The sequence below is a fragment of the Bufo bufo genome, chromosome 1 (genome assembly GCF_905171765.1).
Source record: "Bufo bufo chromosome 1, aBufBuf1.1, whole genome shotgun sequence".
Lineage (NCBI taxonomy): Eukaryota > Metazoa > Chordata > Amphibia > Anura > Bufonidae > Bufo > Bufo bufo.
In genome coordinates this window covers 556,712,494-556,728,889 of record NC_053389.1, presented here as the reverse complement: position 1 = coordinate 556,728,889, position 16,396 = coordinate 556,712,494, and the positions used below count along the sequence as shown (strand labels likewise).

Sequence of the window (16,396 nt, the reverse complement as noted above, 5' to 3'; positions counted from 1 at the left end):
CAGTAAATGTGACTGTCCATCTAGAGGTTGACCGGACAGCCCAGTAGCAATATAGTTGGAACATACCATCAGGGAGCAGGAAGTATAGATTTCTTCACAGGTACTGTTGGGTTTGCCGGGCTTAAAAAAAATCCTGGACAACTCCTTTAAGGAAGAACAGGAAAGTGACATTAAATGGGTTGTCCCATTAAGACAACTTAGTGTCTGATTGCTGGGGACCCAGCCAATCAAGAGAACAGGGGTCCTTGCTCCCCCATTTGAATGGGCCAGTGGTCACGCATGTGCACTACTGCTCCATTCAGCTCTATGGGGCTTCTGGATATAGCCCAGTACAAGTCCAGCAGTCCCATGTGTTGAATAGAGCGGCAGACACACACGTTTGTCAGCCACTCCATTCAAATGGGAAGCAGCTCGACACCTGCCGATCAGACACTCATCCCCTACCCTGTGGTTAGGTAATACGTTGTCATAATGGGACAACCCCTTTAACTCCACAACTGTTGTAGCCACACCAGGCCATGTCGGCAAAGAAAACCAAATGCATCATTATGAACCTTTATTAGGTGGTTCACATTTCAGTATAAATCACACTAAAAAGATTTAAAAAAGCTATTTACACTACAGTGCTGACACCTTTAAAATGAAAAATTGATATAAATAAGCTCTATGGAAAAGCCGGGAATTGTCAAAAAGAATTCTGGCTCATCTTACAAAAAATATATATGTTAATGTCAGCTCTATCCTAGAACCTAAAACTGAAAACTTTAGAGAGACTTTATGTTAAACCTGCAGTGTTTACAGTGCATCTGGCCCTAAGTGCTTTGACAGTTCACAGTTATGGACAGGCACTGAGGAATGTTACATCGCTACATAACTAGATTCAGTAACAGACTACAGAACAAGCCAAAGCTTGTCCCATCATTTACCAATCATTACATTATTATTATTATTATTGTTACGTCATGTAGAATAAAAAGGAAAATAGAGCTATGTACAGATTTTAGCACAGAGGTTCCTCTTCTGTCCGCACAATTGGGTTCGTAGATCTAGACTGCCACCTGTCAGCTCTACTTTCTGTGGAGTCTGTGTTAATCAGTCCCAAGAGGGATTCCCTTCCGTTTTTGACTTGGGTGTCCTTAACTGTAAAAGTCACACATTCTGTGGCCGTGGTGGGAACCGGTGGAAGGGTAATATTGCCAAAAGCATCATTCATTTGGTGGGGCGACACTGGCTCCCGCTTTACTTGCTGGGCTTTCTGCTCAAGGTCCTTCAGCTGCCAAATGTCAGAACACTGTACATGAGAGGGAAATGTATGGTCTTCGCTCTCTGGTTTGATCTCACTCTCATTGGGCGTTACCTCTAAATTACCGGTGTTCTGAGCCACCTCTGGATGGTACGTCTTGAGTCGGATATGCCAAGCAAGGCTACATACAGCAGAAACCGTCTTGAACTGATGCACAACATTTCTTGGGATGAAGTAGATGTCATTGTCAAATAACTGAATCCTAGCGTAGCGTATGCCTTCTCTGCGCAGCTGATTTAGCTTTGCGTCATCAACCCATTGGACACACTGGAATGAAAAGACTGACAGTTAGTGAAATGATCGTACAAACATAGTGAGAACTGATACTGCACATTAAAAAGCAGATGGATATATACAGCCAAAAGTTCATTATTGAAGGGGTTGGCCACTTGCTGGTTATGGTTGGCCGATGTGTTTGTGAGATTATTATATGGCACTTACGATTTTAGCCTTTGTTGAAATTTTGCATCATTTTCTATATTTCATAAGATATTCCCCCTTGTTTACAAAGTCTTTTGTGCTGTCCACCCAGAAGTCCTGTCCATAAGATGGCCGCTGAAGGAGCGTCATGTGACCAGGCAGATCATCTCAAGGCGATGCCTCCTCCATTCAAATACACTGCACTTGCCATCTGTACTTGTACTCTTTGAAGATTAGTGCAGAGTGTCTGAATGAAGGAGGCAAGTTGTCTGGTCACACGACCCTCCACCAGCGGCCATCTTATGGACAGGACCTCTGGGTGGACAGCACTAAAGACTTTGTAAACAAGGGGGAAATAGTAGCCAGGATACAAAAGGGATATTAGATATTCTAAAAGGTTTTTATGTCTCTCTCTATGCTTCCAAGGCGTCTAGCTCGGAGGAGGCCTTGTCCACCTTTCTGGCTGAGGCTCAGCTATCAGTGTTATCAGAGGAGGATAGAGAGAGACTGGAAGAGCCGATCACGCTGGAGGAGTTAGAGGCAGCTCTTGGGGGGATGGTGAATGGTAAGGCGCCGGGGGCAGACGGCATACCAGTGGAGGTGTATAAAAAATTGCAAGGGATACTTCTTCCTGAATTACTTAAGGTTCTTGAATATTCTCTGGAGACGGGTTCGCTACCACATTCTATGCAGGAGGCTATCATAGTAGTTATTCCTAAGCCTGGGAAAGATCCCAAAGTTCCTGATTCCTATGGACCAATTTCGCTATTAACAGCAGATGTGAAGCTCCTGGCGAAGGTGTTGGCGAACAGGCTGTCCAGGGTAATACTAACTATAGTGCACCCGGATCAAACGGGCTTTATGCCTGGGAAATCGACTGCTATAAATATCCGTAGAGTATATGCCAGTCTGAATATTCCAGCAGATAATGGAGGAGATAGGGCCTTACTTGCGTTAGACGCCGCCAAGGCGTTCGACAGTGTTGAATGGAACTACCTATGGGAAACCTTGAGAGTCATGGGCTTTGGTGCTCGATTTATTCAGTGGGTGAAAGTGTTGTATTCAAGTCCAAAGGCACGGATCAGAGCTAATGGGGGGTTGTCAGATAGCTTTTCTTTGACCAGAGGCACCAGACAGGGGTGCCCATTGTCACCCTTGTTGTTTGCGTTAGCAATTGAACCACTTGCAGCCCTTATCCGCCTGTCACCTCTTATTGTGGGGTTTAAATATGGTGAGACGCAAAATAAGATGGCAATGTATGCTGATGACACTATGTTATTTTTGGGTGACACTGGGGGCTCTCTGGATGCGGCCATGGCTTTAATAGATAAATTTGGTGGCTTCTCTGGGCTTCGGATAAATTGGCAGAAGTCTGCATTGATGCCGGTAGACGGACAGGCACTCTCTGGTGGGCAGGCAGATAGTTTGATTCCCTGGGTGGGCAAGTTTAAATATTTGGGGCTATATATAACACCTAGACTGCTAGATTTTGAAGAGCTTAATCTAACTCCCTTGCTAAATACCTTTAGGCTGAAAGCAGGGACATGGGGTAGACTCTTTCTGTCGGTGGTGGGCAGAGTGAATCTCCTAAAAATGGTAATGATGCCTCAGTTACTATACATATTGAATAATGCCCCTGTATGGATCCCAGTTGAGAGATTTAGGAAAATACATTCGATATTTAGAGATCCTTTCTGGAAATATGGTCAAGCTAGGATTAAGCTGGAGACGCTGCAATATCCCAAGTCTGAAGGTGGCTTGGCTGTCCCTAACGCCTGGATTTATTTCTTAGCCTCTCAGTGTCAACATTTTAAGGGATGGATGGAATTTCAGATACCAGATGTGACGGGGAAGATACTGCAACACTGGGTGGGTAATAGGGATCTTATGGGTATTCTGGAGGGTGCAGGGATGCATGGGGGGAGAGAGAAAGTAACGCTTATAGAGCTTATGAAAAAAGTGTGGGCAAAGGTGAAATTGATCAGGGGAGTTGGTGGGGTAGGAGAGCTTTCCCCAATATGGAACAATAACTTGATGCCAGAGTTCATTTCTCTATCAGGAGTCCGAAATTGGGAATCCCATGGAGTAATGAGGATAGGTCAACTGATCGAGACTAATGTATTTAGATCATTTCAAGGCCTACAGCAGGATTTCAACATCCCTAAAGTGTGGTTTTATCAATACCTGCAACTGAGACACGCCTATGATGTCACGATAAGGAAGGGTTGCATTATTGCAAAAATGGATGTGGTCCATAAACTGGTTCTCCCAGCTGGAGGAAAGAGAGGTTTGATATCACAGGTGTATACTCTGCTTTTAGACAAATTTTTGATAGAATTCCCTCTTACAAGGATGAGAAAATGGGAAAAGGATCTGGGGGACATCCCTAAGGAACAGTGGGAAGATATATTGGAGGCAGTCCCGAGAGTGTCTGTAAGTGAACAGGGTAAGTTGTCACAACTGTTTATCATACACAGAGTCTACAAAACGCCAGTGTTTTTACGGAAAATTGGGGTTAGAACTGATGACAATTGTCCAAAATGTATGGCGGAAGGTGCAGATCTGTTTCATATGCTTTGGTCTTGTCCAGTGCTAAGTAGTTTTTGGGATGAGGTGTTGACTTTGATTAATCGTAACCTGGAGTTGAGGGTGCAGAAGGACCCAAAGATATGTGTGCTGGGATATGTGAAGGAGATTGGTGGGGGAGAGGCGGTCAAAGTGGCAGTTGGGAGACTATTGTATGTGGCCAGGAAGTTGATTGCCTTTAGGTGGATCCAGGGGAGTCCGCCAACTGTGGATGAATTTGTGAGAAAGGTGCATGATATGTTGACTTTAGAGAGGGGAGTGTTTGTTAGGAGAGGTTGTCCTCAGAAGTTTGAAAAGTTGTGGAATGAATGGTTGTCTCACTCATGTAGTAATATAAAAAGGTCTTAGAAATTCATGCTCTGATTTGGGGGGGGGGTTGGTAGTTGGGGGAGGGGGGGGGGGGGGTTGGGTTTTAACAGTCAAATAACTCTGTAACTGTTTTGTCTTTATATTGGTATATTCATTATGTACAATGACTGTGGAAGATGTATCAAATATTTGGACATATGATAATGTTTTATACAATTCTGTGTATATGAGATGTGGAAGGGAGAAAATCTCAGAAAAATTGTAGACGTAAACTGTCTTGTGATATGCCAATTTTATTTGAATAATAAAAACGATTTGATTGAAAAAAAAAAAAAACAAGGGGGAAAACATTATAAAAAATAGAAAATGGTGCAGAATTTCAACAAATGTTTTCCTCCTTGTTTACAAAGGCTATATTAGTAAGTACCATATAATTATCTCACAAAACACATTGGTCAACAATAACCGGAAAGTGGCCAACCGCTTTAAGTTCAGGGGGTTCAGTATCACCCACTGCAAACAGATGCATGAGATCAAGCGCACAGCCATACGATCTCAGACAAGGGCCCCTTTCACACATCCGTGATTACATCAGTAAACAAGATGGTCAGTGGTTCATTCGTAAAGGATGTGTGTGTTTTTTTGCCCTCCGTGTCATCCATATTCCACGTACACCACTTAATTTCCAGAGCATCTCCTACCAATGGTGTGAAAACCATAGATCAAACCATCGGTGTTGTGTCCATTGTTTTCAAGGACCCATAGACTAACTTGCATAAGGGATCCGCAATTACAGACAAACTAGGGAATGCTTGTGTGGTATCATCACGGACTCACGGTACATGGAAAACCATTTATGTGCGAATACAAACATTAAAGTCAATGGATACATAAGATGCACATAGAGAACACGGGCCACACATGTCCGTGATTCACCGAGGTGTGAGAGGCCAAACACTGGTAGTTGTATGGGCTGTACTGAAAAGCTCAGCGACTTTTAGGGTACAACCACATGTACTAGAAATTGCTGCAGAAAAATTCCACAAGAATCAGAAAGGAAATCTAATGTTTGGATTTTACCTGCATTTAAAGGAAACCTGTCATAAACTTTATGCTGCCCATACTAACAGCAGAATAAAGAAGAGACAGGTGAGTTGATTTCAGCGGTCTGTCATTTATAAGTTATAAGTAAGTGGCTGTCGAGAACCAACATCACAACCATTGCAGACTGGGCCTGGAAAAGAGTCCCGGCCTCCTGAGAAGAGTCCTGGTTATTCATAAATTCCTGCTCTCCTGCCCACCTGCTGATGACTGTCAGTCCTCTACCTAGTTTTCTCCCTTTCTGTCTAGGAGAGAACTGCCAGTCATCAGCAGATGGGCGGGAGAGCAGGAGATTATGGATAACCATGACTCTTCTCAGGTAGATTTAACTCTTTTCAAGGCCTGGGCTGCAATGATTATGATGCTGGTTCTTGGCAACCACTTACTTTTAGCATGTCTGTCACTATTTTATGCTGCCCTCAGTGAGGTCAGCATAAAGTTGATGACAGGTTCCCTTTAATAACTAAGCGGCAAAAATGAAAAACACTAATTCCCTTCCTTGGAACTTCCATGACAAATCATCTCTGGTCCCCAGTCGGCCTCTGTACAGCCAGCTTCCTGCTATGACGTCTCAGGAGGGGGGACTGTACAGAAACCAGCATGGGACCAGGCAAGGGAACCCACGGAAGCAGCAGGGGATGGGAGTATACTGTTATCTTAATTTTAAAAAGTGGTGTTTTTTTTTTTTAACGTGTGTCGCCTTTTAATTTTTATTTATTTATTCCGGTGTTGGAAGAGAAAAAAAACAGAAAACAACCAGATCCAATATATTTGACACACAAATGATACTTGACAGACTAACGCGGTCCATCAGGTCTCCATTATTTATTCCAGAATTCTGCAGGATACAAGAGATCTGTATGCAGAACCTGTGACCAAGGCCTCTAGCAGATGTGAACCTTGCAGATTTTGCTTCAGATCAACTAGTAATCTGCATCCAAACCTGAGTTTGTTACAGCTTGTGACTTCTCAATTAAACTCCATGTTGAATATCTGCAAGAAACCTACAACTATTCCTCATCAGAAAACGAAGTGCTGAAGATTAAAAAAAAAACAAAAAAACTGATTGTGGGTATTTTACCACATGATTTTCTATTACGCGCGGAAGCCCCAAGGGTATGGACTATATGGTGAAGAAGCTTCCATAGCTATATCCACAACAAATCTGTGTCAAGAACCTGTGTTACATGCCAATTTTGCTGCAGATTCCACCCTATGTGTTGCAAAGGGTAAAATCCGCAGCACAAATTGACATGCTGCGGCACAACGTAGGTCAATATAAGCTGCAAGCTGATTTCTTAAAGGGAACCTGTCACCTGAAAAACGCATATTAAACCGACCACAGTACCTTACAGTATCCCCCAGTGTGTTGCTAATCATGTTTTTCTTTCCTCTTTGTGTTTCTTCATACTCATTAAAAACGCTGTTTTAATGTCGGTTGGCGCTGTCTCCGAGTCAGGCTTGAAGTCAAGGGGGCAGCGGCCTCCTTGCTTCAAGTAAAGCGAAGTCCGCCCCTTACCCCTCCTCTCTACAATTAGATGGACATGCTGCCGTGATCACGCTCTTCTAGCGCATGCGTACCGCGCATGCGCTAGAAGAGCGCGATCCCGGCTTCACGGCAGCATGTCCATCTAATTGTAGAGAGGAGGGGTAAGGGGCGGACTTCGCTTTACTTGAAGCAAGGAGGCCGCTGCCCCCTTGACTTCAAGCCTGACTCGGAGACAGCGCCAACAGACATTAAAACTGCGTTTTTAATGAGTATGAAGAAACACAAAGAGGAAAGAAAAACATGATTAGCAACACACTGGGGGATACTGTAAGGTACTGTGGTCGGTTTAATATGCGTTTTGCAGGTGACAGGTTCCCTTTAAGATCTCATCCACTTTGCTGGTACTGTAAAACGCTGTGGATTTGCCACACAGTCCATTTGTGAACGTACCTTTCATGTGGCACTATCATAGAAGAGTTTAGCAGTAACATTAGCTCAGCCACAAAGTGACCACGTGAACCAAGCGCGGCCGCTGAGTGCTGGTGCATCAACATCTCTTCTGCTCCATCGAGAAGAGGCCAGGAGCTTCAGGAAACAGGTTTCTATCACAGTCGGAGCAGAATCGCTTGCACACTGTCCAGCATTGACAGGAGTGGAGTAAAGCATGATGCCAATAGATTGTGGAGCAATGGAAACATGTTCTCTGGAGAGAGGAGTCACATTTCACAATGTGGCAGTCTGATGGATGAATCTATGTTTGGCAGATGCCTGCAGAACGCTGCCTACTGGAATGCATACCGCTAGATTTCCAGTCCGTTTTCTCTTCCAACGTAAACTCCTGATCTCACTAATTGTTCTTTTGGCTGAATGAGCACAAATTCCCACAGGCACACTCCAAAACCTTGAGGAAAGCCTTCCCAGAAAAGTGGAGGCTGTTATTGCTACAAACGAGGGCTTAACGCTATATTAAGGGGAGGACCGCCAGCATTTTTGCCCATGCTAAACTACTGATAGCACTAGGTAAGGGGTGGAGAGGGCACAGCTTTTCACATCAGAAGTAGTATGAATGTACAATTTTATTCTGCTAGATTGTGCACAGGGTGGGGCTTCACTGGGAAGTGCTCTCTTCTGTGTGTTAACCCCTTGACGACATGCACCATACATGTATGGCACAAGTTGTCTCTTTAAAGATGGCGCCTGCTCCAGAGCGGCCGCCATAGCTGCCAGGTGGCTGACCCACAGGTTATGTCCGTGGTCGGCGATAATGCCAATAACAGATACTTAACCCCTCAGATGCCGTGGTCAATTGCAACCATGGCATCTGAGAGGGCTTTTCCAAGGACCAATACTCTCCCGGGGCTCAATCGGCTCCCCTATTCAGTGATTGAAGGAGCCGTTCTTATGGCAGCCTCAGGCCCTCTGAAGGATCCAAGGCCTGCCACAACAATCTTCAGGGCTCCACAGGAACACAATGAAGCTCCCATAGGCTACAAAGTTTATAAGACGATCATATGTTTAAGCCCCCTAGAGGAGGGGGGGGGGGGGGTTGTAGTAAAAGCTTTTAAAATTATTATTATTTTCTTTTATTTATTGTTTCACCTCCCAGAAAGTGAATAAAAAGTGATCAAAAACAAAATGGTATCAATGAAAACTACAGCCCGCCCTGCAAAAACTGAGTAGTACACCTAAATATAAAAAAAATATGGAGGTCAGACTACGGAAATACAAAGTAAAAATAGATTTAATTTTTTTAAAGTATACCAAATAAATGTGGCATTACTGTAATCGCGCTGACCCGTAGAATGAAGGTAAGTATTACTGCACAGGGAAGGCAGTATATATATATATAATATAGAAAGGAAACCCATAAAACTACGGCAGAATTGTGTTTTTTTCTTCCAAATCCACCCAATTGGAATTTTTTTTCCCCTGCTTCTCACTACACTGTATGCAATATAAGACGGTTCCATTAGAAAGTACAACTTTCTCGGTCCCTGAAGTATAAGGCCCCTTTCAGACAAGCAAGTTCCACGCATCGGACTCGCAGCGCAAGTATGCGGCAGCTTCCGTCCTGGGGTCGCATATCATTATATTGCTTTATGATGCTATGTAACCCTTACAGTTCTGGAATGTATTGGCCAACACTGACAGCATTATGTCAGTGTTATACAATACATTCCAGACCTCTAAGGGTTACAGAGCAGAGAGAGGAGAGGGGCTTCGAATTTGCAACAGCAGAATCTGGCATATTCAAACTTATCCTGATGTCAAAAATCTCCTCAAAAGTTATTTGTCCTACTCTCCCCAGCCCCTATCTAATGCTGTCAACAGTTTAGCAGTGCCCTAAAAAATGTTCCCCATTCCACTAAATGTATAAATGTCAAAATTTAAAAGACAATATTCACATGTTTCTCTCCCACAGTTGTCTGTGCTGTAGCTCCAGTCCTCCTCCCACTGTTTGCACACGGCAGAAGACTGCTGAGAACAGTGATTGGCAGCAGCAGTCACGTGGCGTATACCTCTGTCATTGCTGCAGCCTTTGTATACAAACACCAGGGGGAGGACCTTAGTGCAGAGAAGAAACAGGTGAGTATATGATTTATTTTAAGGCATTTAGTGGAACGTGGGAACATTTTCAGCAACTCAGACATCATGTGGAAATGCCATAAGGCTAGGCTTACACGGCAACGTGTCGCACGACAATTGTTTTAATGATTGTCAATGATGTTGCAGTGCAAAACTCGACATACTGCAACACCACAGTAGCAAAATGGATTTGGATTTGTGCCGCAGGTCGCACACGACTTGGGTCTGTTTTAACAGACAAATCATAGTTCTAAAGCAGGCATCCTCAAACTGCGGCCCTCCAGCTGTTGTAAAACTACAACTCCCACAATGCCCTGCTGTAGGCTAATACCTGTAGGCTGTTCGGGCATGCTGGGAGTTGTAGTTTTGCAACAGCTGGAGGGACACAGTTTGAGGATGCCTGTTCTAAAGTGACGCATGACAGCAAGTTGCATTTTTTTTTGCACTTTTGTCACTCAACAAAAAGGCAGTTTAGCCCTAGCCTAAAGGTGCCTGCATACAGAAAAATCCACACTATTAGGCCTCATGCGTGGTGTGTTTTGCGGTCCGCAAATCGTGGATCCGCAAAACACGGATGGCGTACGTGCGCGTTCCGCAATTTGCGGAACGGCACGGACAGCCTTCAATATAAATGCCTATTCTTGTCCGCAAAGTGCGAACAAGAATAAGACATGTTCTATTTTTTTTTTTTGTGGGGCCACGGAACGGAGCAACGGATGCAGACAGCACACGGAGTGCTGTCCGCATCTTTTGCGGCCCCAATGAAGTGAATGGGTCCGCATCCAAGCCGCCAAAACGGCGGCTCAGATGCGGACCAAAACAACGGCTGTGTGCATGAGGCCTTAGGCTACATGCACACAAACGTTGTTTGTTTCCGTTCCAATTTTTTTTGACGGATAGGATGCAGATCCATTCATTTCAATAGGTCGGCAAAAGATGCGGACAGCACACCGTGTGCTGTCCGCATCAGTATGTTCATTCCGGAGCCCCGCAAAAAAAAAATAGAACATGTCCTATTCTTGTCCGTTTTAGGCATTGTTACAATGTATCCGCAAAAAAAAAAAAACGGATGACATACAGATTTGTATGCGGACTGCAAAACACATATGGTCATGTGCATGTAGCCTTTATCGCATTTTTTGTGCGGATTTGATTCAGATTTTCCGCCGATCTCACCCTTCCATTGAAAAGAGTGAAATCCACACAAGCAGATTTCAAAATCCGAACAGTAGGTCAATTTCCTATGAAAAAAAACCAAAGTGTACATGAGATTTGTCTAATCTCATACACTTTGCGGTTACTATATTATGCTGCGTTTTTTCCAAACAAAATTGTTGCAGAAAAAAACGTGCGTAACATACCGTGTGCAGGCACCCTAAATACTCAGAATGAAGGGGTTATCTGGGCTGTAGAAATTGAGGATCTATCCTCAGGACAGGTCTTCAATATCAGACTGGTGGGGGTCCAACAGCCAGCAACACCAGCGATCAGCAGAATGGGCAGAATCGGAAGCAGACAGCTTCATCCACTGTTTATTGGCTGTGACGGGTTACTGCAGCACATTTTCCATTCAAGTGAAACCTCTGGCAGGGTTTAAAAGGAGACTGGTAAAATCACTATACAGTGCAATACAGAAGTATTTCAGTGTCTGGTACAAGCAATAAAATGATCACAAGTTTAATTCTACGAAACACAAACTTTTAGCATAAATTAAATAAACCTAAATGGTATTGTGTGTAAAAATGATCAAACAATTAAAGTACCACCATTTATAAAAAAAAATTATCCCACACAGTAAACATTGTAAAGAAAAAAAAAAATCCCAATACCAGAAATTGCACGTTGGTCACTTTGCCTCCCGAAAAATAATTAAAAAGTTGTATCAACTGAAAATTGTACTGGTAAAAGTTACACCCTGAAAAAAAAAAAAAAAAAAAAAAAGAGCTCAACGCTGGACAAGTGTAAGAATATGACGAACATTTTATTTATTTATTTTTAAGCTTTTACTGTATTTTTCATCTCATAAGATGCATTTTTCCCCACCAAAATGGAGGGGAAATGTCACTGCGTCTTATGGGGCGAATACTAATGAGCACTACCATTATGGAAGCAATCATTAGTACAGGAGGACTGGGAAGCGGTGAAGGCTCTGTACTCACTGCTTCTTGGTCATCTGCTGTCTGCTGTAGCTGAGCACAGTGTGAGGGCGCTCTTTGTGATCTCATGCTGTGCGCGTCAGTCCACAGCACAGCCGCGGCAGGAAGGAGAGAGAGAGTGCACTGGCGGTGAGGGGTGGCGTCCAGAGCAGGAGCGGTAAGTGGATTTATTTATTTTATGAGGCATGGGAGCTGATCTGAGGTCTGAAATGGGGGGGGGGGGTTCTTATTTATTTTGGGGCTCTTATCTGAGGTCTGATTGGGGTCATTCACATTGGGGTCTGACCTGAAGTCTAATGAAAAATATTTTTTTCTTATTGTCCTCCAGAACGCACCGTCTTATAACGCGAAAAATATGGTAATTTGTTTGAAAGTAGAAAATTAAAATCTATAAAAATCTGGTACAATCATAATCTTACTGACCCAAGAATATGTCTGTCCGTCATTTCATTTTACCACATACTGAATGCTGTAAAAATGAAAATCTAAAAACAATGCCGGATTTGCATTTTTTCCATACCCAATAACACCAAAAAAAAAAATCGTAGTTTTCACCATTAACCACCTCAGCCCCCCTAGCTTAAACACCCTTAAAGACCAGACCACTTTTTACAATTCTGCACTACACTACTTTCACGGTTTATTGCTCGGTCATGCAACTCACCACCCAAATGAATTTTACCTCCTTTTCTTCTCACTAATAGAGCTTTCATTTGGTGGTATTTCTACTTTTTTTGCTGACATTTTTACTTTTTTTGTTCTTAAATCGAAATTTAACGAAATTTTTGCAAAAAAATGACATTTTTCACTTTCAGTTGTAATTTTTTTTTAAAAAACTACATTTCTATATAAATTTTTCTCTAAATTTATTGTTCTACATGTCTTTGATAAAAAAAAAATGTTTGGGTAAAAAAAAAAAATGGTTTGGGTAAAAGTTATAGCGTTTACAAACTATGGTACAAAAATGTGAATTTCCGCTTTTTGAAGCAGCTCTGACTTTCTGAGCACCTGTCATGTTTCCTGAGGTTCTACAATGCCCAGACAGTACAAACACCCCACAAATGACCCCATTTCGGAAAGTACACACCCTAAGTTATTCACTGATGGGCATAGTGAGTTCATAGAACTTTTTATTTTTGTCACAAGTTAGCGGAAAATGATGATTTTTTTTTTTTTTTTTTTCTTTTCCTTACAAAGTCTCATATTCCACTAACTTGTGACAAAAAATAAAAACTTCCATGAACTCACTATGCCCATCACGAAATACCTTGGGGTGTCTTCTTTCCAAAATGGGGTCACTTGTGGGGTAGTTATACTGCCCTGGCATTTTAGGGGCCCTAATGCGTGAAAAGAAGTCTGGAATCCAAATGTGTAAAAAATGCCCTGTAACATAGTAACATAAGGCCGAAAAAAGACATTTGTCCATCCAGTTCGGCCTGTCATCCTGCAAGTTGATCCAGAGGAAGGCAAAAAAAAACCTGTGAGGTAGAAGCCAATTTTCCTCACTTTAGGGGAATAAAAAATTCCTTCCCCTGTAAAATCCTAAAAGTACTCATTGGAATTTGGGCCCCTTTGCCCACCTAGGCTGCAAAAAAGTGTCACACATGTGGTATCGCCGTATTCAGGAGAAGTTGGGCAAGTGGTTTGGGGTGTATTTTTACATATACCTCTCTAAAAGTCAACTTTTCCCATTTTTTTATACAAAGTTGTCATTATAGAGAGATATTTCTCTCACCCAGCATGGGTATATGTAAAAAGACACCCCAAAACACATTGCCCAACTTCTCCTGAGTACGGCGATACCACATGTGTGACACTTTTTTGCAGCCTAGGTGCGCAAAGGGGCCCAAATTCCAATGAGTATCTTTTAGGAGGGCATTTGGATTCCAGACTTCTTCTCACGCTTTAGGGCCCCTAAAATGCCAGGGCAGTATAAATACCCCACATGTGACCCCATTTTGGAAAGAAGACACCCCAAGGTATTCCGTGAGGGGCATGGCGAGTTCATCAAATTTTTTTTTTTTTTGGCACAAGTTAGCGGAAATTGATTTTTTTTTTGTTTTTTTCTCACAAAGTCTCCCTTTCCGCTAACTTGTGACAAAAAATAAAATTTTACATGAACTCGCCATGCCCCTCACAAAATACCTTGAGGTGTCTTCTTTCCAAAATGGGGTCACATGTGGGGTATTTATACTGCCCTGGCATTTTAGGGGCCCTAAAGCGTGAGAAGAAGTCTGGAATATAAATGTCAAAAAAATTTTACGCATTTGGATTCCGTGAGGGGTATGGCGAGTTCATGTGAGATTTTATTTTTTGTCACAAGTTAGTTGAATATGAGACTTTGTAAGGAAAAAAAAATAAAAAAATATCAATTTCCGCTAACTTGGGCCAAAAAAATGTCTGAATGGAGCCTTACAGGGGGGTGATCAGGGAGTCTATATGGGGTGATCACCACCCTGTCATTGATCACCCCCCTGTAAGGCTCCATTCAGAGGTCCGTATGCGTTTTGCGGATCCACGGATTGGATCCGCAAAACACATACGGACGTCTGAATGGAACCTTAGAGGGGGGTGATCACCACCCTGTCAGGCTCCATTCAGACGTCCGTATGTGTTTTGCGGATCCGATCCATGGATCCGTGGATCCGCAAAACACATACGGACCTCTGAATGGAGCCAGCCTTACAGGGGGGTGATCAATGACAGGGGGTGATCAGGGTGTCTATATGGGCTATATGTCATTGATGACGTCTGAATGGAGCCTTACAGGGGGGTGATCAATGACAGGGGGGTGATCAATGACAGGGGGGTGATCAGGGAGTCTATATGGGGTGATCACCCCCCTGTAAGGCTCCATTCAGATGTCCGTATGTGTTTTGCGGATCCGATCCATGGATCCGCAAAACACATACGGACCTCTGAATGGAGCCAGCCTTACAGGGGGGTGATCAATGACAGGGGGTGATCAGGGTGTCTATATGGGCTATATGTCATTGATCACCCCCCTGTAAGGCTCCATTCAGACGTCCGTATGTGTTTTGCGGATCCGCAAAACACATACGGACGTCTGAATGGAGCCTTACAGGGGGGTGATCAATGACAGGGGGGTGATCAGGGAGTCTAATATGGAGTGATCAGGGGTTAATAAGGGGGTTAATAAGAGACAGGGGGGGGGGGGGGGTGTAGTGGTGATTGGTGCTACTTATTACAGAGCTGCGTGTGTGCTCTGGTGGTCGATCCAAGCAAAAGGGACCACCAGAGGACCAGGTAACAGGTATATTAGACGCTGTTATCAAAACAGCGTCTAATATACCTTTTAGGGGTTAAAAAAATCGCATCTACAGCCTGCCAGCGAACGATCGCCGCTGGCAGGCTGTAGATCAGATAGTTTACCTCCGGTTCCTGTGAACGCGCGCGCCTGTGTGCACGCGTTTACAGGAAATCTCGAGTCTCGCGAGAGGACGCGCCGGCGCGTCCAGGAGGAATAACAGGGCCGCCGCAAAGACGCAATCCTGCGTACGGCGGTCCTGTAGTGGTTAAAAAGTACAACTTGTCTAGCAAAAATCCAGCTATTTGACTATGGCTACGTCCAAAGAAAAGGCTGGGTGGGAAAATGAAAATTGGCTGGGGTGGGTAGAGGGTTAAAAACCCCACACATATAAATAGCAAACAATAGTATGCAAGAGAGCAAATGTTGACACTAGTCTGTGAAAGCCACCAGTGGATGAGCTTACCTGGGACAGCGGGGGTTCATGTAAATCTAGCTGCAATCTTTGTACCACCTCTAAGAAATCTTCAGCATGAAAACATACTACATCTTTGGTTATCCGGGGCTGCTCATTCCTAAATTGTGGACAAAGACAATGCATTAAAACAGCAGCATTTATTTTCTACACATTTCATTTACTTGAAAATAATTATGGTGTCTGTGCTGCTAGAAGACTACATTCTTAGTGGGCCACATGCAACTCCCTGACTACTGCATTTACTACTGTGCGCCAATACCAAGTAACGGCACAGACTATGGTTTATAGGTGTGGATAGGCGATATATGGGGCATGTAGGAATACCTCTTTAATAATATACATGCACTTAGGCTGGCTTCAGACATAAAAATACAAAAATGGGCAGGCACAACCCAGTTCACACTTGTTATTTGGTCAGTTATTTCCATCAGTTACTGTGCGCTAAAACCAGGTGCAGGTCAAAAACACAGAACAGGAGGAAGTTTTTCCATTATACTGTATCCCCGAGTAGGCCTCACTTCTGCTTTTGGTTCACAATAACTGATGGAAATAACTGACCAAATAACTTAAGTGTGAACTGGTCCTTACAAGTCAAGGGTGCTACACAACCTGAACAAACAGACTAAATACATCAAATGAGAAGGCAGAGGTGTAGTAATAACAAGTGAACACACCGAAATATATAAAAAGCTTTATAGGC

At 43.3% G+C, this 16,396-nt stretch overlaps 1 protein-coding gene across 1 annotated transcript in view; it reads right to left on the bottom strand.

Annotated features, from left to right (window-relative positions):
• Positions 1-541: 541 nt before the first annotated feature.
• RSBN1L (round spermatid basic protein 1 like) overlaps positions 542-16,396 on the bottom strand; it is a 99,003-nt gene continuing 83,148 nt past the window's right edge. Inside the window, exons 7-8 of the mRNA XM_040413045.1 lie at positions 15,685-15,793; positions 542-1,570 (exon numbers count right to left, since the gene is read on the bottom strand). Of these exons, the coding sequence (XP_040268979.1) occupies positions 1,001-1,570; positions 15,685-15,793 (679 nt within the window). The 3' untranslated portion in view covers positions 542-1,000. The remainder of the gene's footprint in view (positions 1,571-15,684; positions 15,794-16,396) is intronic.